We start from the raw sequence: 25,667 nt of genomic DNA, 5'->3' as shown, positions 1-25,667 counted from the left end.
GACTACCAGGTTAGCCCGAACCCTGGGCATGGGAGAGGTCCAGGGCCAGCAAGCATCTACACTTCACTTGCCCTCACCCTTTGCCCTTCAGTGCACACCAGCCTGACCTCTGCTTCCAGCACCTTTTCTTCGACTGAAGGCATGCTCTGACCACTGGAGCCAGCTTTGCCTGCCAGGAATTAATGCCCCATTCCCATCCCAGTAACCTTCAACAACGGATGGATAGAAGTTGACCATATATAAATGTAGCTTTAAGAGGGTAGATCTTAAAATTTCTCATCACAGGAAAAAAAAATTGTAACTATGTAAGGTGACAGATGTTATCTGGACTTAATGGTGGTGATCATTTTGCAGTCTATACAAATATCAAATCATTATGTTATGCGCCTAAAACTAATATAATGTTATATGTCAATTATAGGTCAGTTAAAAGAAAGGCACCAACTTTCTTGCCCCACAGGCAGGATAACTGATTTTCCAAAGATCCCCCACAGGACCCAGACAATCAGCCCCAGTAAAAACTCGCTCAATAATGGTCTGCGTATTGGCGCTTTTTGTTCTCTGCTTCCTTTCCCACTTCCCTACCAGTGTTTCCTGGGACCACCTCCTGATAAACGACCTGCTTCCAAATCCTTATCTCAGAATTGCTTCTGGGAGATCCCAAATGAAAACACAGACAATGAAATCAAGTGCAGGAAGGAAAGCAACCAATATTCCTTTGTATCATAAAGATGCGGTAGGGAAAGCAGAGGGTTTGGAGTCAGATCAGGCTGGATTCTAAACCTGAGTTCTGTATATCCATATTCTGTAATTCTGCCCAAGTCATATACTATCTCAGAGTCTCAGTTTTCTCACTTGTAATGTCCTTCCTCTTGGGTTGTTGTACTAAACAAGATAACAGGTGTAAAGGGCCCAGAATATAGAATGAACTTGGAAGTGGATGAGATTACTATGACTGTAAGCCCCCCAACTTCTGCCCCCAGGCTACACAATGAAACACAAAACTGCACTTTCTGTAGTAAATAGCTAACCAAAGAGAGTATTTTTTCACACTTACGGGCATTGTTTCACTTTCTCCCAAACACCCAACGTGGAAATGCCCCCTACTCCAACCTGATTCCTGCAAAGAATATCTTTTAACATCTGAGAGATGAAAATTCAACAAGTTTTTTGAAAGGTTAATGTCTGCCCCAGCTCATCACCTAAAATCAAGCAGATGGTCCTAGTCACATGGATCATGTGAGATTTTTTTCCACAGAAGCAGTCATGGGGTGAGGGAGCAGCAAGCCCATCAAAGAGAAGTGGTAAGCTTTGGGGAATGTGGGGAAATGGGCAGAATATCTCCCACCCCCAAGGGACCCCAGCATACACTATGATCTCATCTGACCCATGGGGTTCTTGGACTCTGTATTTTGGGACCCACAGACATTGTGAAACCAGTAATGTATATGACTGCTTGGGTGTGTGTTTAATGGTGGGGATACCACCATTTCCCTTAAGGGTTGAGTCATAAGGATGCTTTGAATTTGTATTGTACTTGTACTCCTCCAAATGTGTCAATACATGGTATCCTATTTTATTTCGTATTCCAAAAGTTCTGATGTACAGAAATTGGTCCTCTTTCTCCATCAGAATTTTTGTAAACTGCAGCACATTTCTCCCCGTTCCCTTCCTCCCTTTCATGCTTTTATCTATCAGATTCACTTCAAACTGATTTGAAAGTCAGGGTTAGGGGCTGGGGAAAAGCACCACTAAACTCCATCAGCAGAGTCTTCACACTTCCTCCTCCGTCATCCCTCACATTTCTTACCATCATTTCTGTGCCCCTTCTCTTGTTTCAAGAGAAAACAAATATTCTAGGTCAAATGTCAGCAACAGGGGTACCTGGGTGGCTCAGTTGGTTAAGCGTCTGCCTCTGGCTCAGGTCATGATCCCAGGGTCCTGGGATCGAGCCCTACATGAGGCTCCTTGCTCAGCGAGGAGGCTGCTTCTCCCTCTCTCTGCCCTCTGCCTGACTCCCCACCCCCACCCCTGCTCATGCTCTCTCTTCCTATCTCTTTCTCTCAAATAAAAAAACCATAAAATCTTAAAAAAAAAAAAAAAAGCCAGCAACATCGCAGTACAAAAGGAAGTTTCAACTCTCAGGCCTGCAGAATCTCTCTAAGACAAAAACAATTCCAGCCATCTTAGTCTGTCTGTCTTTCCTCGATCCCTGGTTGAAGGCATTGCAATCTTTCTGCAACATGTCCACAAAAATCAAATAGTACAACTAATGCGAATTCAGTTATTTCCTTCCCTCATAGCCCATTCAGACGTTTTAATCTGACAGGTCTGACAGTTTAGGAGACTTCCCTGTAACTGTACACACACACACACACACACACACACACACACACACACACACACAAACACGCTCACGCATGTGCATGTCTTTCTGACTCTCTGCAGCTCAACATCCCATTCTCGCTGCAAGTCTGGTCTCCACGTGACCATGCCATAGCCAATCTCCCACCAGGCTGTGTCCTAGATTCAGCTTTTGCCTCAATTAAGGAAACATAGGAGACAAAGTAGCACTTATTTTTAAATTAAAAAGCCTCCTGGCTTCCTCCCTTACAGACTGCCCTGAGTGTGCTGCCCTGATCAAAGCCCCTTTGAACACTCTTCTGTCTGGCAGGCAAGGGAAAGAAGGTTGCCTGTAGAAAGCATGTAAAAACATTAGAGCATCAGGGACATGTGAGGGGCCAAAGTCCGTGTGGAAGAAGCTCAAAAGTTTGTCTTGGTTTCAGGACTTCTCAAAGACCATGATTAAAAACAGAAGTTTCGTGGTTCTATTCTTTTTACTTATTCTAATTTTTACAGGTGTTTCTTTTGTTTTTTTTTTTTTAATTCATTCCTTCCTTCATTTGTTTATTTACTACTTCTTCGTATCTTTGTCCATTTTAATTCTTCTCTTTTTCCTTTTTAAATGAATTTCCCCCTGAACTCTCTTTTTCAAAAAACGTCTTTGTTTCATTTTTTAAATTACCCTTCCCTTCTCAGTTTTTTAACTTCCCCCGCTTCTCTTTTTCTTTTAAGAAAAAGAAGGAATTCAGCGCCTGGGTGGCTCAGTTGGTTAAGCGACTGCTTTCAGCTCAGGTCATGGTCCTGGAGTCTCAAGATCGAGTCCCACATCGGGCTCTCAGCTCCACAGGGAGTCTGCTTCTCCCTCTGACCTTCTCCCCTCTCATGGTCTCTCTCACTGTCTCTCTCAAATAAATAAAATATTAAGAAAAGAAAAAAAGGAACCACTGACCGATTTATCATTTCTTACCATTTCTCACCCCCTCTAAAATTGATGTGGGAAAAAAAAAAAAGATTAAGGTGGTTGGATTCCTAATAGACCCAAATTGGAAACAACCCAGATATCCATCAACTATGAGTAAACAAATTGTGATCTAACTGTACAATGGAATATTACTAGCAATAATGAACCAACAAACTACTGATGAACATGACATCATGGGTGAATCTCAAAATAATTGAACAAAAAGGAAGCCAGACATAACAGAGTATGTACTGTGTAATTCCATTTAGATCAAGTTCAGGAATAGGCTGAACAAATCTATGGTAATAGCCATCAGAAGAGCCACTGTGGGGAGATCAGCTATTGAATGGAAAGAGGCCTAAAAGCACTTCTGGGGGTGATGTAAATATTCCTTACCTTGATAAGGGTGTGTTTTACATTTGTCAAAACTCATTAAACTGTATGCTTTAGATCTATGCATTTTACAGTCTGTAAATGATATCTCTATTTTAAAAGAAGTGTTTTATTTTTAAAGAATTTTAAAAAGGAGGTAATTATTAACTGTGGTACTTACCTTGCATGGCTTATAAAATCACTATTTAAAATCACTTGTCCGAGGGCACCTGGGTGGCTCAGTCAGTTAAGCATCTGTCTTGCTCAGGTCAGAGTCCTGGAGTCCTGGGATCAAGTCCCACGTTGGGCTCCTGCTTCTCCCTCTCCCCCCCCACCCCACTTATGCTCTCTCTCACAACTAGATAAATAAACTCCTTTAAATAAATATATTCATTAATTAAAAAATCATTTTTCTGAAGACCGATACCACTGGGAAATGTTGAAATGTGAAAAGGGCAGGATGTAAAAATCATGGCCTCGTTTTGTCATAGGAAATGTTTTATACAGCATATGCGTGGAAAAAGATGGAGGAGTTAAAAACAATTTGAAAGGAAAGCACTCCTCTTCTTCCCATATAAGAGATTCTGCCTTCCCTAATGTTTGATTCTGACAGTTACATAAAGCACGACCTTAAAGAAAAGGCAGTTATTCTTCCAGAGAAACACAGGCTGTAACTGTTTGCCTGGTATGATCATCCAAAAGCTTGTACCAGGTTGCACAGAAAGTGAATGGTTCCTGGAAGCCTGCTTTGTTTTCTTCCCAAAGTCCCTCTCTTTTGTTCAGCAAATCTCTCACTTGCTTTCTGTCCCTTTGTCCAAGTGACCAGAGCCCCTGTTAGCCTGCCCTTCAGCGAGCTGATGACCCACAACTCCCTTGCTTCTTTTTTTTTTAAGACTTATTTTTTATTTGAGAGAGAGAGTGAGGGAACATGTGCAAGTGTAGGGGGAGAGGAAAGCAGAAAGGGAGAAAAAGACGAGGGAAAGAATCCCAAGCAGACTCCGTGCTGAGCACAGAGCCTGATGGGGGCCTCATCCTAAGACCCATGAGATCATGGCTTGAGGCAAAACCAAGAGTCTGAGGCTCAACTGACTGAACCACACAGACACCCCACCACTCCCTTTCTTCTTAAACCAGATGTGGCCACAGGCACAGGGTTTTCTAACCTTCATTAATCTAAGTAATTTCAGAAAAAGTTAAATAACTATCGGAGAGCTGAGATCCCTACAAGAATGCAACTGACAAGCTTATTGTATTGTATTGTATTTTCAATAAGCATCGATGGGGATGGTGGGACTTCCTTTCTTGTTGTTGTTGTTTTTTTTCCCAGATCAAGTTTAACTGAAGAAGGTGCAAAACCTACAGGATGTGATAAAGGGTTTATTTTGGTGATTCTTAGAATTGTTTTTTCTAAGAGAAAAACTTGTTTTCTTTTTTTAAGAGACATGGTACAAAGAAGCTGATCACTCTCAAAAAGAGAAAGTAGGAGAATAAATAGTAGGTAAAATGAACTAAAGCATGATGGGGTCTTTGATACATACCAATCAAGAAGAAAGTGAATTAAAAAAAAAAAGAAAAGAAAAAAACTTGAGAAGGACTGACTACATTTTCCCATTCTTTCCTCATTTCCTTAATTCACTGATAAGTGTATTTTTTTTTAAAAAATATTTATTTATTTATTTATTTGAGAGAGTAAGACAGAGAGAGATAAAGATAATGAGAGAAAGCGCAAGAAGTGAATCGAAGGAGAAGCAGGCTCCCCACTGATGTCGGAGCTCAATCCCAGGACCCCAGGATCATGACCTGAGCCGAAGGCAAACGCTTAACTGACTGAACCACCCAGGCACCCCTGATGAGCGTATCTTCAGGAGAGAATCAATCCTCGTTTTTGTGGAGATATAGGAATACTTGTCTTTGATTGACTACTTTAATTCCTCTTTGGGAAAGAGTGGTTTTGGGGGAGTTGTGATGAAGAGGTAGAGCACAGAGGATTTTTAGGGCAGTGAAAATCTGTATGATACTCTCAGGATGGATACCTGTCATTATATATTTGTCCCAACGCATAGAATATACAACACCAAGAATGAACTCTAATGTATACTATGAACTTTGGGTGACAGTGATGTGTCAGTGTCAGTTCATCAACTGTAACAAGTTACACTCCAGCGGAGAATGTTTACTGGAGGTGCCTGTGTGGGGGCAGCTGGCATCTTCTTCTCAGTTTTGCCGTGACCCTAAAACAGCTGTAGAAAAATAGAGTCTTTAGCAAAAACAAAACAAACAAACAAACAAAACATTAAAGAAATATAATAATAATAATTTCTAAAAGAAGTGCCATATTGGAGTAGACACTGTTAGTTGCATACACAGGATCTGTCTCCCTCCTCTTCCTTCTGAACAGAACCCAGTTCTATTCAAGCATCCTCCTTACCTTACCTCCACAGGGTCCAGTTGACTCAGGAGACTCCAGCCCCTTCTTCAGCTCCAGGAATAGGTCTTGACTGCTCTCAGCTATTCCAGGTAATTGTACCATTTTTGTCAATGATTAGTTCAGAAATCCAGGTTTTAGGAAAATCAGTGGATGGCTTTCCCCAAGCAACTGTGCCCAGAAGACCTTACGCCACCCAGTTGCACTGTAGGAAAGGACATATAAGCCATGGTTGGAGCTTTCTTGCTCTCTCCCACTGACCATGAGTATGCTGGCACTGGCAGCCACTTTGCGACCGTGAAGGAGGTCAGACCAAGGACAAAAACAGACGAAGAAAGAAACAGACAGACAAATACATGATGGAAGGCAGTGCCAAGAGAACTGAGAGAAAGAAAGCAGGGCCCAGCTGAAATGGTGCCTCGAGCTTGCATTACTTTTGGGAATGTTGGCAGATGTCCTTATTAAGGACATCTTAATTATCCTTATTAAGGACCTCTTATTAAGGATATCTTATAAATATCCTTATTAAGGACTTCTTAATGCCCTTATTAAGCCAGTTTGAGCCTTATTTCTGTTACTTGCTGCTAGAAATAAGCTGCTACATGTACTCCCTACTTGGTTTGTGTGGCATTTTTTGATCATATAGATCAATAATTATCTTTGCTCTAGTCTTTGGCAACCATGTATTGTCAAAACATACCACATGTAGTTAATTGTGTTAGTCATTAGTAATAAAACTCCAATAAGACTAACCAAAAACCTAAACTCACAGGACTTGATAAAAATCTGCCAAAATGGTCAGTCATTTATTTGTTCATCCAACAAGGGGTTATAGAGAACCTAATATGCACCAGGCACTAAGTAGTGAGAAGACTGCTCCACCCTGATTCTGTCCCTTTAAATTACATTTGAGTACAAAGAAAATAGGGCAATCTGTGATTATGCATATATTCATTACAAACTACTGCACAAATATTTGGCTCATAACTATGAGTTAAATGGTATGACATTTCCATGAGAAAATTAATTACTTGAACATGTGCTGTATAAAATATGTCAAATCATTTATTTGGATGTTGTAGATTGCATATTAGTTTTTAACCAAAGGAAATACATGAGAAATAAACATAAAATGCACACTCTATGTATTGTAAATGTCATGTCATGCCCAAGGGCCTCTTGCAAGTGAACAATTTTCTTCTGGATGAGGAGAGTGGTGTCTGAAAGATCATAAGATCGCAGATCCAAAAAAGGGAGTCACACTGCAATGACTTCTTCATGCGTTTAAGGGTTGCACCTATTGATAACGTGTCTATTTAAAGATTATGCTTCATACAAATAGCTGTGTGTGAAAGAATGGGTAGATTAATCATTTCAGATACCAACCTGTCATCTAAAATCGTTTGGAAGTCTATCTGCCTAGGAATAAAAAATAAAGATTTATGGTTTGATATGAGTGCCTACATTCTGATGCTTTTTATGGCTTCAATGATTTTGAGAGAGAAAGATCTATATAAAGATCTGTAAGTTAGAGACTGTAATAAATGTCACTCAAGGTAAACATAAACTACCACAATAAACGGTGGTGCAAGAAAACTAAATGAAAAAAAGCGAAAAAGGAAACCAGTAAGGTCAGATACATACACAAATAAAATGGAGCCTGTGTTGTTCATTGAGAGCCAAGAAACGTTCATAAATGGGAAGGAAATTCCCCCAAGGAAGCGTATGGGCTTCACGCCATACACTCCAGAGGGAATACAGCAGGACCGTCCCCATAGTAATACAGAGACAGGATAAGAATGACACCCATCTTATAAACTACCCATCTTACAGCCATTTTATATACTCTTTGGTGTTAGGCTGAAAGATTTATCCTATAAAACAGCCATGGTCACATAATTAGAAAGTCTTATGTCAAACTGCTGTTTCACAGAATGATATTTGTCCTTCAAGTCACGGAATTTACAAATGGCCAAATTTGTTTCTCCAGTTCTTAGCTTCAGTACAAGCATTCTCTAGGCCTCCATTATTTACTTGAACACTTTTGCACTGAGACAGGACATTTTCTGTAGGGCACCAAAGTGCATTCCTTTGCTCCGATGAAGTCTTCTCCTTATGTATGAAAGAGTATTTTCACAATTGCAGTGGCTAAGGATGAGTTGGCCAAGTGTAATGTTCTCGGAGGCTGTGGGTGTTCTGCTCTTGGAGGCAATCACAAGAACTTTTCCATGCTAACTTGGACATAGCCGATGATCTGAACTCCTTAACGTACATGAGTGGAGGTCATGGTATTGTTTGTAATAATCAAAGTAAAGGAGTTTGTGTGCAGTGAAGGAATGTGTAAAGACATGTTCTCTGGTCAAACCAGTGACCTACACTTCTGATGGTTAATTAGATGTATTAATTTGACGGAGCCCCTGGGTGTCCAGATACTTCCTTAAAAGTTCTTTTGGGTGTGTCTGCAAGGGTATTTCTGGATGAGATTAGCATTTCAATTGGTAGGCTGAGTAAAGCAGATTGCCCTCCCTACTGTGAGCAGGCCACATGGAATCCACTGAAAGTCTGAATAGAACAAAAGGTTGAGGAAGGAGAATTCTCTCTCTGCCTATCTTTAAGCTGGGATATCAGTCTTCTCCTGTCTGCAAATTTAGACTCAGACCTGAACCACACCACTAGCTCTCCTGGTTCTCAGGCCTTGGGGACTCAGACTGAAACAATACTGGCATTTCTGGGTCTCCAGCTTCCCAACTTCAGATCTTGGGACTTCTCAGCCTCCATAAGCGTGTAATGCAATAAATATAATAATAACAAATAGATATAAATATAATAAAAATAAATATAATAAATGTAATTTAAAAGATATTTATTTAAATATATTATTTACTATGTAATATATTTATATACTTTATAATATAATATTTAATATAAATAAGCATTTATATATTTAATATAAATTTAATACTATTTAATATAAATAAAATAAATAATATATTTATTATATATTGTATAATGTATTTATTTATATATTTATATAATATATTTATATATCAAATAAACACATTTAAATAAATAATAAAAATATATTTATTTAAAATATATTTAAAAATTAATATAATAAAATATATAGATCCTATTTTGTTCCTCTGGTGAACCCAGATGACGACAACTACCTACTGAACCTGACAGTGAGAATCGATCATTTTTTTTTTTTTTTTGGCATACCCATCTCTCTATGAGAAAATACATCATGATTTTCTTGAGGCTTTCCTTAGTTTTAAAATGAGCAACTAATGATTGAAAAAAATACAGTTCAATTTTAACAACATTGTTCAAATAACTAAATATTTCATGTAGGAATTAATATTTTCACTTACCAGCCAAAATATTAAATATCACAGTTTGCACTTTGCTTCACTGTTTTAAATTTTAAAAAACACACTCCAAGTAATAAACCTAGAATGGTAGAATTGAACCATTTCATCTTCTTCTGGTTCATAATCACCGTGGTATCATTGCTCATTTCTTTTTTTTTTCTTTATTAAAAAGATTTATTTATTCATTTGAGAGAGAGAGTGAGAGATCAGGAGGGAGGGGCAGAGAGAAAGGAAGAAAAGAAGCTTAAGCAGACTCCATGTGAGTGCTGAGCCCCACATGGGGCTCAATGTCATGACCCTGAGATCATGACGGAAGCTGAAATCAAGTGTCGGACACTTAACCAACTGCACTACCCAGGCCCCTCTATCACTGCTTATTTCTAATCAACTATTTAGTCTCAGGAATATGCATTACCACAGGAATTAGAGACAAACTGTTCCTAAAATAGCTCTAATAATTATGAACCATTACAAACTTATTATTCTCCAGTCAGACAGAAAAAGACAAATACTATAGGATCTCACCTATATCTGGAATCTAAAAAAGGTGAACTCAGAGAAGCGGAGAGTAGAACGGTGTTTACCGGGTGCCAGGGGGTAGGGGGAACAGAGACATATTGGGCAAAGGGTACAAACTTCCAGTTATTAGATTAATAAGTTCTGGTGATCTAACGTACAGCGTGGTGATTTTAGCTAATACTGTATTATACACTTGAAGCTAAGAGAGTAAATCTGAAATGTTCTTACTACCAAAATGGAACAGTAACTATGTGACAGGATGGAGATGTTAGCTAACGCTATGATGGTCTATGATGTTAATCATTTTGCAACCTATAAATGCATCAAATCAACATGCTGTATACCTTTTTTTTCACTTCATATAAAATCCTGTTTATTAAAACTATCAAGGAATTCAATTTTTTAAAAAAGGCAATATTCAAACCCAGATTCTCTAATTATAAATCCCATCCTCTTTGCCCTACTCCAGGAGTCCTCTCATCTGTTAATGAAGGTCCAGAGGAGAATGTCTAGGTTTTTCTCTCCCCGTCCTGTATGTTCATCTCTTTTATCTCTTAAATTCCATATATGAGTGAAGTCATATGGTATTTAACTTTCTCTGAGTTATTTTGCTTACTGTAATATGTTCTGGGTCCATCCACATCATTGTAAATGGCAAGACTTCATTCTTTTTAATGAGTAATATTCCATTGTGTGAGTGTGTGTGTGTGTGTGTGTGTGTGTAACACATCATCTTTATCCATTCTTCCGTTGATGGACATCTAGGCTCTTTCTGTAGTTTGGCTGTTATTGATAATGTTGCTATAAACATCGGGGTGCACGTGCCCCTCCTAATCTGTATTATTCTTGTCACCTTTGGGTAAATACTTAGTAGCGCAAATGCTGGATCATAAGGTAGTTCTATTTTTAACTTTTTGAGGAACCTCCAAACTGTGTTCATCAGGGCTGCACCAATCTGCAACAGTTCAAGAGGGTTCCCCTTTCTCCACATCCTCATCAACACCTGTCATTTCTTGTGTTAATTTTAGCCATTCTGACTGGTGTGAGGTGATGGCTCATCCTGGTCCTCTCATTGGGTCCTGGCCCCCTTTTCCTCGGTCACCTCAATTTTTTCTGCCATCCTTGTTCCATTTCTAGGCTGTGTTAACATTGCTCTTTCTCAGCAAATGTTCTATCTGAAATACTCAAGCACTCATCTCTTCCGCTCGTTGAGATTTCACTGCTTTTTCCAGCTCAAGACTCCTCCCTCAAATCTTCAGCTAAGACTCCGGTCCTCAGGGATCTCTCCTCTTTCCTATTTATCCTGTGTTCTCTGACTTGCTGAGAGAAGCCTGGTTTGTGCTTGTTATTCATTTGAAGGGACAAATGGTACTAGGTCAACGCTTGAAAGTTTTTATTAGGGTGTATGTTTCACTGAGAGGTCCTTAAATAGCTAGAATTTAAATGTCTTTTTCATCTCATTTCATTAACAAAAGAGTTAAGTTGACCCCCACCACTTGTTATGACATTTTATATGTTCAATAGATAATTGTTGAATGAGTGAGTAAACAAGTGATTGGCATCATAGGTTAGATTTATTAAAACGAGTTCATCTGTAAGTGACAGCTCACCCCAAATAACAAATGTTTGGACAAGATAGACATCTTTTTTTCCCCCATAATTTCTCTCACCTCTTTGTAGGAGGCACAGAGCTCTTTGGGTCTTCAATGTGTAGGGTGCCTTGATTCCTTCTAGCTTTTGGTCTGCCATTCCTAGGATACAGCCCTCATCTTTATGGTCCAAGAGACCACCTTAAACAATAGCATCAAAAGGAATGAAATACCTAAGAATGTATTTAACAAAAAAGGTATACAACTTGTACACTGAAAACTACAAAACACCACTAGAAGAAATTAAAGATTTAACTAATGAAAAGTCATCTTGTGTTCATGTATCAAAAGACTTAATATTGTTAAGATCAAAATAGTCCCTGAAATTGATCTACAACATCTGTGCAATCCCCATAAAAATTCTAGCTGACTTCTTTGTGGAGATTGACAGGCTGATCCTAAAATTCATATGGGAATTCAAGAGGCTCAGAATAGCCACTGCAATTTTTTAAAAAAAGAATCTTTTAAAAATGTTTAAAAAGAATGATATTTCAGAAGAAGACCAAAGTCTGTCAACTCAGACTTCCTAATTTCAATATTTGCTGCAAATCTACTGTAATCAAGATACCATGGTACCAACAGAAGGATAGACCAATGGGATTAGGAGTTGGAAATAAACCTTCACATTTACTGTGAATTGATTTTTTAAAAGATTTTATTTATTTATTTGACAGACAGAGATCACGAGTAGGCAGAGAGGCAGGCAGAGAGAGAGAGAGGAGGAAGCAGGCTCCCCGCTGAGCAGAGAGCCCAATGTGGGGCTCAATCCCAGGACCCTGAGATCATGACCTGAGCTGAAGGCAGAGGCTTTAACCCACTGAGCCACCCAGGCGCCCCTACTGCGAATTGATTTTTTGATAAGGGTGCCATGACAACTTAATTAGAAAGAATATTCTTTTCAATTAATAGTGCTGAAACAACCGGATATCCATAAACAAAAGAGTTAAGTTGACCCCCACCACTTACCATATACAAAAATTAACTCAAAATGGGATCATAGACCTAAATTAAGTAGGTAAACTATAAAATCCTTAGATGAAAATGTAGGAGTAATTCTTACATGACCATAGATTTGACAGTGGAGTCTCTGACATGACACCAAAAACAAAAGCAACAAAAGGAAAAATAGATAAATGGGTCTTTACCAAAATTAAAAACTTGTGTATCAAAGGACACTATTGAGAAAGTGAAAAGGCAACCAAACAGAATGGGAGAAAAGATCTGCAAGTCATATCTCTAATAAAGATTTTTGTATTCAAAATATAAAAAGAACTCTTACAATTTAACAATAACAACAAAAGATAAATACCCCAACTTTTTTAAATTGCAAGAGACTTCAATAAACATTCCTGCAAAGAAAATACACAAATGGCCAATAAACACATGAAAAGATGCTCAGTGTTATTAATCATCAGAGAAATAAAACAAAACCAAAATGAGAGCCACCCACTAGGATGGCTCTAATGAAAAAGACAAAATACAAGTGTTGGTAAGGATGAGAAGAAATCAGAACCCTCATATATTATTGATGGGAATGTAAAACGATGCAGCTGCCATGGAAAAGTTTGGAAGTTCTTCAAAAGTTTAAACATAGAGTTACCACAAGACCCAGAAATTCCACCCCTAGGAGTTTACCCGAGATAAATGAAAACATGTGTCCACACAAAAACTTGTACATGAATGTTCATAGCACCATTATTCATAATAGCTCAAAAGTAGAAGCAACCCAAATGCCCATAAACTGATGAATGGATAAATAAAATGTGGTATATGGAATATTAATTGGTAATTAAAAAAGAAATACTACTGGGCGCCTGGGTGGCTCAGTTGGTTGGATGACTGCCTTCGGCTCAGGTCATGATCCTGGAGTCCCAGGATCGAGTCACACATCAGGCTCCCAGCTCCATGGGAAGTCTGCTTCTCCCTCTGACCTTCTCCTCACTCATGTTCTCTCTCACTGTCTCTCTTTCAAATAAATAAATAAATAAAAATCTTAAAAAAAAAAAAAAAAGAAATACTACTACACAGTACAGCATGGATGAACCCTGAAAATATTATACTAAGTGAAAGAGGCCCATCACAGAAGACTACATATTATATGATTCTGTGTATGTGAAATGTCCAGGACAGGCAATACATAGCGATAAAAAGTAGATTAGTGATTCCTTAGGTTTGGATACCAGGGAGGGAAGGGTAATAACTGCTAATGGGTTTTGCTGCAGGATGATGAAAGTATTCTAAAATTGATTGTGTGATGTTGACACAACTCTGTGAATATGCTAAATGCTATTGATTGAATTGTATACTTTAAGTAGGTGATTTGCATGGCATAGCAATTATATTTCAATAAGGCTTTTATTTAAAAAAAACCCAGAATTTTAACACCTTGGAAATTATATAGAGGAAGAATCAGGGGAAAAAATGGTGAGGGAACACACCTATGATTTTTTAGGAAAGTTCATGGACAGATTCATTTAATCTTCACAACCCATGACAGCAGAACTACTAATACCTCCACTTTATAGGAGAAAAATTAAAGTACATTCCTTTAAACAACTTTATCACCCACAAGCAAATAGGTTTAGTAAAACAACCAAAAAATTTTATCTCATGTATTTGGAAATTAAGAACTCATTGGTAAAAGAAAAACAAAGCATAAGAAAATTAGAAAGCTCTTAAACTGAAAAATAATGAAAATGTGACATATTTAATATTGTTAAATAGACACTTCTAGTCCTGATCAAAAAAGCAGACAAACTTCCCCCTATTTCTCCCACAAAGTATAGCCTGAATACTCTATATTTAAAAAATATGACTTTGAAATGGGGAACACTAAGGAAACTGGGTACCCAAGGAATGACACAGTAATGAGTTTCCTGGGCATTCTTTTTGTTTTATATATCTCATACTGGGACCTAAAGATGCTGGCAACACAGAAATGCCAATAGACAAAGGCTGAAAAAAAAATCCCTAAGAAATCTTGCTCTTTCTAACTGTAGGACCAGGAAAGGGAGAACCTTGCAAGACAGAAAATTTGTGGACAACAACCACACTATTCAACCCAAACACCTTGGAAAAAATTGTAGCCCTACCAACTCTACACACCAAAAAAGGCCAAGGGGAGAAAGTAGACTTCCACCCTCACCAGGCTTTAACGAAGCGACTCACCTCCCCTGTCAGGGTGGTATGACAGAAGACCAAGTGATTAGACTTTCATCTCAGCCAGACAATAATGAGCTATCCCCCATAGTGTCAGTGGATATCACATGGGGAACCAGGACTTCCACTCCCACATGATGATAAAAAGGAACCCTGCCCTCTCCCTGCTGGAATGGTGTCAAAGGAGGCCCAGTAGAGTCAAGACTTTCACCACCACCTGGTGGCAACAAAGTGCCACTTCCAACCCAGGGTGTCAACAGAGGCTGAGGTAGACATCCAGACTTCTGCTTACAACCTGGCAGGAATGAGGTTGTATCCATATTACGCTGAAAGCATTGTGTCAGAGGAAGTCTACTAAAACAAGAATTAAGTAAGATCTAGTGTGTCATAACATAATACTAAAAATGTTCAGGCTACAATCTAAAATCACCAGTTATACCAACAGCCAGGAAAATCTCAACTTGAGTAAGAAAAGACGATCAACAGATGCCAACAATGAGGTACCAAGACATGAACTAGAACTATCTGACAAGGATTTTAAAGTAGCTATTTTGAAAATCTTTCAAGAAGCAATTATGAACATGATTAAAATAAGTAAAAAAATAGAAAGTTTAATCAAAGAAAGTGTCAATAAAGAAAGAGAAAATAAAAAGAATCAAATGGAAACATTGGAACTGAGAAACACAATAACCAAAGAGGAGGGGAAGCTTCACTTGATAGGCTGAACATCAGAATGGAGAGGACAGAGAAGAGAATTGATGAACAGAAAGAACAGTAGGAACTACCCAGTCTAAACAACGGAAAGGAAAAAAAAAAACAACACCACTGGGAAAAATACATAGAGCCTCAGGGAACGGTAGAACTGTAACAAAAGAGCTAGCATTCACTCTTTGGAGTCCTGAGGAGAAGAAAAGAAAAAATGTAGGACTGAAAAAGGATTTGAATAAATCATGGCTGAAATTCCCCCAAATTTGGCAAAAAAGCATAAACCTACAGATTCAAGAAGCTTAAAGAATTCTACACAGAATTCAAAGAAATCCATGCTACAGCACATGGTAATCAAAATTCTAGAAATTAAAAATTAAGAAAAATCTTTAAATCAATGAAAGAGAAATAACACCTTATTTACAGTGAAAAAATTCAAATGGCAGTGGATTTTTTTTTTTTTTTTTGGCAGTGGATTTCTTATCAGAAATTGTGCAGGCCATAAGAAAATAACACAAAATTTTTCAAATGCTACAAGAAAAGAACTGTCAATGTAGAGTTCTATAACCAGTAAAAATCCTCCTTTGGAATGAAGGGGAAATCAAGATTCCCAAATAAAGAAAACTAAGAGAATTTATCAGCAGATTTACTACAGAAGAATAGCTAATAGAAATTCTTGAAAAAGAATTGAAATGATAAAAAATTTGAAAACATCAGCAACAAATAAAAAAATAATGGAAATAGTAAAAATACAGGTAAATAAAATACTTTTGTTCTCGAGTTTTTAAAATTTTTACTTTTGAAGCAAAAATTAAAAAGATAACATGTGATATGGTTCTCAGTGTATGTAGAGAAAATATTTAAGATAATTATAAATGGGAGAGAGGAAAGGAATTTATGGGGAGATAAGATTTATACACTTCACTTAAACTGGTAAAATGTAGTCATTAGTAGAATGTGATAACTCATGTATGTATAAGTATGCAACCTAGGGCAACCATTAAAACTCTGGAGAAAGAGATATACTCAAAAAATACTTTAGGGTCAGAGGTAGACAGGTTTAGAGATGCTACTGGTATTTAGTGTTACATTCCAGAGTTGTGAACCATTCTACAACACACAGTACAGTCCCTCACAGCAAATAATTATATCAATAGTGCTGAGGTTGAAAAACCCTGGCTTACATGCTCACCAGTGCTGATATTATCGTTCTTTTTAATAACATTTTTTAAAGTTTGTATTTATGTTTCCCTTTACCTGCTTTCTATGTAGCCAGTGATAATTTGTTTTCCATAACCATCATTGATTCATCATTCTTTTAATCTTGCCAATCTTGTAGTTTGAAAAATGAAAGCTTAGTTTATTTTGTACTTCTTCAGAAGAATGGAGTTATCTTTACTTTTTACTTTAGGTATTATTTGAATATTTTATAATGAACATGTATTATTTTTATAATTTTTTGGAAAAACTATTAAAGATTTTTAAAAAATACTACAAATAATTCAAAATGAGGTTCTAAAATATGTTCAAGTAACCCACAGGAAGAGTTAACCTACAGCCAGAAGAAACAGAAAAAACAAGCCACAGAAAACAAAAATTAAAATGGCAAACATAAGCCTTAACATATCATTATATACACTAAATGTAAGTGGTCTAATTATACCAATTGAAAGACAAAGATTGACAGAGTAGATTCAAACATATAATGCAGCCATGAAACTCACTTCAAATACCATATAGGTAGGTTGAAATTAAAAGAATAAAAATATAAATACTATAAAGACATCAATTACAAGAAATCAGGAATGGGTATATTATTAACAGACAAAATAGTCCTTAGAGGAAAAAAAAATTACCTTGGACAGAAAAATTTTAGATAATGATAAAAGAGTCAGTCTTACCAAGAAGACATAGAAATCCTTATTTGTATGCATAAACCAACAGCTACAAAATATGTGAAGTAAAAATTAATACAATTACATTTGGAGAGTGCTCACTTCAGCAGTAGCACATATACTAAAAATGGAATGATATAGAGATTAGCATGGCCCCTGCACAAGGACGACACACAATTACAGTTGGATACTTCAACACCCCTGTATAAACAACCAATAAAACATCTAGGCAATCAACAAGAATATATAAGAACTTAACATCATCAACCAACAGGATCTAAGTAACATTTATATAACTTTCCATCCAATAACAGCAGAATACACATTCTTTTAAGGTGTCCACAGCACAAAGATGGCACTGAAAGTGAAGAAGGAAGCCCCTGCCCCTCCCAAAGTTAAAGCCAGGTTTTCAAAGGCCAAGAAAGCAGTGTTGAAAGTTATCTGGAATCACAAAAAGAAGAAAAGAAGAAGGAGGAGGAGAAGGTAGAGGAAGAGGAGGATATTCACACATCACTCAATTTCTAGTGGCTCAAGCCTCTATGGCTCTAAAAGCAGCCAATATATCCTTGAAGAATGCCCCCAGAAGAAACAAGTTTGTCTATTATGCCATTGTCAGCTTGCCCCTGAGCACAGAGTCAGCCATGAAGAAGATAGAAGACAATAGCACACTGTTCATTGTAGATGTCAGGGCCAGTAAGCACCAAATCGAACAGGCTGCAAAGAAGCTCTGCGACATTGAGGTGGCCAAGGTCAACATCCTGATCAGGCCTGATAAAGAGAAGAAGGCATGTGTTCAACTGGCCTCTGACTATGACACTTTGGATATTGCCAACAATATTGGGATCATCTAAACTGAGTCTAGCTGGGTAATTGTAAATGTAAACATTTTACTACACACATAAAAAATAACAAGTATCTATGGAACAAAGAATAAGATAGTTCATATTCAGGACCATAAAACAAATCTCAACATAATGAAAATAATGGAAATTGGAATGTGTTCTCTGATTACAAAAGAATCAAACTAGAAACAAGTAACAGAAAGATAACAGAAAATATCCAAGCATTTGAAAACAAAAAGCATGCTACTAAATAATCCATAGATCAAAGAGGGACTCTCAAAGAAAATAAGAAATACATTGAATTGGATGAAAATTAAAATATAGCATATCAAAATTTGTGAGATGCTGATAAACCAGTGCTGAAAGGGAATTTTTTACCATTAAATACTTACATTTAAAAAAGGGAAAAATCTCAAATCAGTCACCTAATATTAAGAAACTTCATAAAGGAGCACAAAGTAAGCCCAAAGGAAGCAAAAGGAAAGAAAAAACAACAACAAAATTGAGAACAGAAAGCAACATAGAAAATCCATAAAACAAGGTGCTGATTCTTTGAAAAGAGCAATAAAAGTGACAAGTCCCTAGCTAGACTGACAAATGACAAAAGAGAGAAGGCACAAATTACTATTATCAGAAATGAAACATGGGCGATCACTGCAGACCCTTCACACCTCAAAAGGATAATAAGGAAATGGCATGAACAACTCTACCAAATTTGATGAATTAGATGAAATGGAGCAATTTTTCAAAAAGCACAAGGTAGCACAACTCACCCAATTTGAGTAGCCCTATAATAACTACTTAGAAGTTTGTAACTTTAAAATTACAAACAAAGTAATCTCCAGGCTCACATAAATTCTACCAAACATGAATTCTAGATGAAGTTTATCAAACATTTTAAAAAGAACACCAAATTTGTAAAATATTTTCCAAAAAATAGAAAGGAGAACAATTCTGAGCTTATTTTATGAGGGCAGTATCATCCTGATGCCAAAATCAGACAGATAGTCCAAAAAAGAAAACTGCAAAGTTTTCATGACTATAGGCATTAAATTACTTACCAAAGTATTATCAAATGGAATTGAGCAACATACAAAGATAATTACATATCATGAATGAAGAGGATTTATTCCAGGGATGCAAAGCTGGGTCCATATCTATGTAAACCACCATATTAATGGTCTAGAGAAGAAAAGTAAAATGATCATTATCAATTGGTGCAGAAAAAGCACCTGAAAAAATTTATCACTCAAGCATGGTATCAGCAAAGATGGTGAAGAGAGGAATTTCAAAAATCTGCCCTTCCATAAAAGCAATAAAAACTTGGCAAAAGCAACTTTTCCAGAACTCTGGAAACTAACTAAAAGTTTACAGTGACAAGGAGAGTGTAATCGAAAACCAAAAACAGAGAAAACAAACAAAAATCAAGCCAAATCTCAGTGAGAAAAGAAGCTTTGTGGAATTTTAACAGATCTTGGTTCCGTCCCCCCATCCCAAGCCCAGTGGTAGACTTGAAAATAACCCCACCTTCCTGGTACTGGGGTGGAGGGGAGCAAAACAGATCTCATTTACAAAAAATTGTAATTAATTGCTCTGACTCATCTGGTAGATCCTTGGAAAATCATCTCACAAGGTTTTCCTTTAACTTCCCTACCTCAAAACTCAGCCTGCTTCTGAACATAGAGTTACTATATGAACATAGAGTTCCTATATATCCTAGATATATACCCAACCGAAGTGAAAACATATGTTCACATAAAAACTTATACATGATTGTTCATAACAGTACTATTCCTAGTAGCCAAAAAGTGAAAACAACTCAAATGTCCATCAACTGGTGAATGAATACACAAACCTTGGTATAGCCATACAATGGAAAATTATTGTCATGAAAAGGAATGAAGGATTGACACATGCTACAACATGAATGAAATTAAAAAGTTGATACTAAGTGAAAGAAGCCAGACACAAAGGTCACATACTGTATGAATCCATTTCTATGAAACACCCATAATAGATAAATCTATACAGACAGAAAGCAGATCAGTGGTTGCCAAGGGCTGAGGGGAAGGGGGATTGGAAAGTGACTGCTTAATGTGTATAGATTTCTATTTAAGGTATTAAGAGTGTTCTGCAATTGGCTGGTGGTGATAGTTACATAACATTGTGAATATATGAAAAAACACTGAATTGTACACTTTAAAATGGTTTAAGTAATTAATATCCTTTGTTATGTGCATTTTATCTTAATAAAAATATTTCAAAAAAGTTCAACACATTCATGATAAAAATGCTCAGAGAATTAGGGATAGAGAGTAGCTTCCTCAATCTGACAAAGAATGCCTTCAAAAATTGTATAATGGACATGAAAAACAATGATTTCCTCTTAAGATCCAGAACAAGGTAAAGATGTCTGCTTTTTTTGCTTTTATTCAGTATAATACTGTAATCCTAACCAAAACAATCAGGTAATAAAAACCCGATTCAGATCAAGAAGGAAGAAATCAAAGCATCCCTGTGGTCTACATAGAAAATGACAAAAATTCTGCAAAAAACTCCTAGAACTAATATGTCATTTTACGAAGGTCATAAAATACAAGATCAACATATAAAAATCAGTAGTATGTCTATGTATTACCAATGAACACATGGACACCAAAATGAAAAACATAATACCATTACAACCACTCAAAAAAAATACTTAAGTATAAGTGTAACAAAACATGTACTATACTTTTATGTTAAAATCTACAAAACACCAATGACAGAAATAAAATATTTGCATAGATGGAGAGACATAGCAAATCCATGGATTAGAAAACTCAGCATAATAAAGGCTTCCTTTCTTCCCAAATTGATATACAGTTTTCATGCAATTCTTATTAATATCCCAGTAAGCCTTTTTGTAAATATAAACAAAATTTTCTAAAATGTATTTGGAAAAGCCATTGAACTAGAAGAGCTAAAAGAATTTTGAAATAGAATTAGGAAATAGAGAATTGGAAAGGAGCACTCCAACCAATTATTATTATATAGCTACAGTAATCAAGACAGTATAATATGGACAGAGGAATGTACACATAAATCAATGAAACAGAATAGAGAACCCAGAAGTAGAACAGAGAAACAAGACACAGTGAATTTTGATGATGTACAAAAGCAATTCGATGGAGGAAAGATAATCTTATTAATAAATGGTGTTAAACAATTGGATATCCATAGAAAATCAATCAACCCATAAAATGAACCTCGACATAAACTTCATACATTATATAGAAATTAGCTCAAATATCAGAGACAAAACTATAAAACTTAGAGGAAAACATGGGGGAAAATCTTTAGGTCTAAGGCTAGGCAAACATGGAACCAAAAGCAAGTTCATTAAAAGAAAAAAGATAAAAAAAAATTTTTAATAAAAAATAAATAAAAGAAGAAAGTCATTAAATTGGACTTCATCAGAATTTAAAACTCTGTAACATACTCTGTTAAAAGAATGGAAAAATGAGCTATATACCTGGAGAAAATATTTATAAAACATATAAACAATGGACTTGTATCTAGAATATATATAGAATTCTCATAATTAATGGTAAACAGCAAACAATCCACTTAGGAAATAGAGAAAAGAAATGAAGTGATATTTCACCAGAGGATGTACAGATGACAAATAAGAACATAAAAAGATGTTCAACATCACTAGCCATAAGACAAGCACTGCTATTAGAAAAGCTAAAATATAAACAAAGAAACAAAGACAATATCAAATTCTGGCAAGGGTGTGGACAACCTGGGTCTCTGAACATTGCTAGTGAGAATGTAAAATGTTACAGCTATTTTGGAAAAAAAAAAACAACAACTAAACACATACTTCCCATATCATTCAGCAAAAGCACTCCTGGGAATTTATCTCAGAGAAATGAGAACTTATGTCTACACAAAAATGTGTACACAAAGGGCACCTGGGTGACTCAGTCCATTAAGTGGCCGATTCTTGATTTCAGCTCAGGTCATGATCTTGGGGTCCTGGGATTGAGCCCTGTGTCAGGCTTTGTGATCAGGGGGGAGTCTGCTTGAGGAGTCTCTCCCTTCCTCTCCTTCTGGCCCTCCCCACCCTTAAAATAAATAAATAAACCTTTAAAGAAATGTTTACACAAATGTTCATAGTAACTTTCCTTGCAATAGTCAAAACTGGAACCAACTAAAACATCCTTTAATAGATAAATTGTTAAACAAAACAAAACACCTCCAGAACTGTGGTACATTGATACCATGGAATATCCCTTAGCCATTAAAAGAACAATACACACAACAATTTGAATGGATCTCAAGGGCATTATGCCAAGTGAAAAAGGTCAGTCTTGAAAGTGACATACTGTATGAGTCATTTATATAACATTCTCAAAATGATAAAATGATAGAAATAGTGGACAGACCAGGAGTTAGGTGGCTTGGAGGGAAGTGAGTAGTATAACCATAAGACTAGCAGGCAAGATACACTTTAAAGTATAAGACATTGGTGAAAGAAATAGAAGAAACAAGTAAATAGAAAGATATTCTGTACTCATGGATTGGAAGACTTAATATTGTTAAAATTTTATACCACCCAAAGCAATCTACAGATTCAATACAACCCCTACCAAACTTCCAATGGCATTTTCACACAGATAGAATAAACAATCCTAAAATTTGTATAGAACCAACAAAAACCCTGAATAGCCAAAGCAATCTTGAGAAAGAACAAGCCAGAGGCATCACTTCCTGATTTCAAATTGTATTACAAAGCTATCATAATCAAAACAGCATGGTATTGACATAAAAACGGATGCATGGATTAATGAAACAGAATGGAGCCCAGAAACAAACTCATGCATATGTGGCCAATTAATTTACAACAAAGGAGGCAAGAATGTACAATAGCAAAAGGACAGTCTCTTCAATAAGTGGTGTTAGGAAAACTGGACATTCATTCACATGCAAAAGAGTGAAACTAGACCTCTATATTACACCATACAGAAAAATTAATTTTAACTAGATTAAAGATTTGAATGGATCTGAAACCACAAAAGCAGAAGAACACATAGGCAGTTACCTCCTTGACACTGATCTTGGCAATGATTTTTTAAAATTTGACACAAAAAGCAAAGACAACAAAGAAATATAAACAAGAGGGGCCTATATCAAACTAAAAAGCTTCTGCACAGCAAAGGAAACCATCAAGAAAATTAAAAAGCAACCTGCTGAATGAGAGAAAATATTTGCAAATCATATAACGGATAAGGGGTTAATATGCAAAATACATGAAGAACTGAGACAACTCAATAGCAAAATTCCAAACAATTTGATTTAAAAATGGGCAGAGGGGACACCTGGGTGGCTCAGTTGATTAAGTGACTGCCTTTGGCTCAGGTCATGATCCTGGAGTCCCGGGATTGAGTCCTACATCGGGCCCCCTGCTCAGCAGGGAGTCTGCTTCTCCCACTGACCTCTCTCCTCTCATGCTCTCTCTCTCTCATTCTATCTCTCTCTCTCTCAAATAAATAAATAAAATCTTTTTAAAAATGGGCAAGAGGATCTGAGGAGATAGTTTTCTAAAGAAGACACAGAGATGGCCAATACAGCATTACTAATCATCAGGGAAATGCAAACCAAAAGCACAATGACACTCACGTTGTACCTGTCAGAATGGCTATTATCAAAAAGGTAAGAAATACCAAGTGTTGGTGAGGATATGGAGAAAATACAACTTTTGTATGCTGTTGGTGGAAATGTAAATAGGTGCAGCCACTGTGGAAAATAGTATGGAAGTTCCTCAAAAAATTAAAAATAGTTCTACCATATGAGCTAACAATTCCACTTCTGGGTATTTATTCAAAGAAAATAAGAACACTAATTCAAAAAGATGTATACACCCCCCCCCACATTCATTGCAGAATTATTTACAATAGCCAGGATATGGAAACAACCTAAGTGTCCACTGATTGGTGAATGGATAAAGAAATTGTGGTATATATTATACACACACACAAACATACATACATATATATACACACAAACACAATGGAATATGATCTAGCCATAAAAAAGAATAAAATCTTGCCATTTGCAACAACCTGGATGGACCTTAAGGGCATTATGCTAAGTGAAATAAGTCAGGCAGAGAAACACAAATAACATATGATGTCACTGGTAAGTGGAATCTAAAAACAAAACACACACACACAAAAAATAAAATAAAATAAAATAAAATAAAAATAAAAATAAAAACAGAAAAAACACAAGCCCATAGATACATACAATAGATTAGTGGTCACCAGAAGCATGGACATTGGGGGATAGAGAAAATGGGTGAAGGGGAGCAGTTATAAAATAAATAACTCATGGGCATGTAAAGTACAGCATGGCAACTAGAGTTAATAACACTGTACTGTATATTTAAAAGTTGCTAAGAGAGTAAATCTTAAAAGTTCTCACCACAAGAAAAAAAATCTATATAAATATATATGGTGACAGATTTTAACTAGACTTATTGTAGTGATCATCTTGAAATATATTCAAATGTTGAGTCATTATGTTGCATGTGTGAAACTAATATAATGTATGTCAATTACACATCAAAAAATCAAAACAAAACAAACAAACAAAGCAAATAAGTGAAAAAGACTAGGAGGTGGGGATCTGAGTAGTGACGGAATAGTTCTGTATCTTGACTGATGGTGGTTACATAAATCAATACATGTGATCAAATGGCATAAAACTACACACATACACTGTAGCAATGAAAGTTTCCTGATTTTGATATTATACTGTGGTTACCAAATACGTAATCATTGGGAAAAATTGTGTAAAGTGTACAGAGGACCCCTCTGTGCTATTTTTACAACTTCCTGTGAATCTATAATTATTTCAAAATAAGAAGTTTGTTTAAACAATTAATTAATTAATTAATTAAAAATTCAAAAAGAAGTTTTAAAAATCATGAAATAACATGAAACAAAAAGTAATGAGCTAAGCATTGAACATAAGAAGTTAGTAAAAGAAAAAGAATAAACTCAAAGAAAATAGAAAAAAGGAAATTATATAACAAACTAATAAAAGGGAAGGCAAACAACAGAGAGAATCAACAAAGGCAAAAGTTGGCTTAATTGAAAAGGTAATACTATGAAACACTTAATATCAATAAATTGATAACTCATACAAGATGGAAAACCTCCTAGAAAATATGACCAACCTAAACTGACTCAGAGAAAAACAGAAATCTTAGGTAGTCCTATAAGTACTGGAAGACAAAATCAATAGGTAAAAACACCAGGCTCAGCTGGTTTTGTAGTCAAAGTCTACCAAGTGTTCAAAAAATATCTCATCCCAAAATTATGAAAATTCCTCCAGGGAACAGAAATAGAAAGGAAACTGTCCAGCTCTCCAA

The 25,667-nt window shown here is 36.3% G+C and overlaps 1 protein-coding gene across 1 annotated transcript in view; it reads right to left on the bottom strand.

Moving 5' to 3' along the window:
• Positions 1-11,559: 11,559 nt before the first annotated feature.
• The window catches only part of FUNDC1 (FUN14 domain containing 1), a 109,920-nt gene continuing 95,812 nt past the window's right edge, over positions 11,560-25,667 (bottom strand). The window contains exon 5 of the mRNA XM_082717779.1: positions 11,560-11,784. Within this exon, the coding sequence (XP_082573905.1) occupies positions 11,746-11,784 (39 nt within the window). The 3' untranslated portion in view covers positions 11,560-11,745. The remainder of the gene's footprint in view (positions 11,785-25,667) is intronic.

Source organism: Mustela nivalis (genome assembly GCF_964662115.1).
Source record: "Mustela nivalis genome assembly, chromosome: X".
NCBI classification, from domain to species: Eukaryota; Metazoa; Chordata; class Mammalia; order Carnivora; family Mustelidae; genus Mustela; species Mustela nivalis.
The sequence above is the reverse complement of the archived record's forward strand: the minus strand, read 5'-3'. Positions and strand labels throughout refer to the sequence as shown.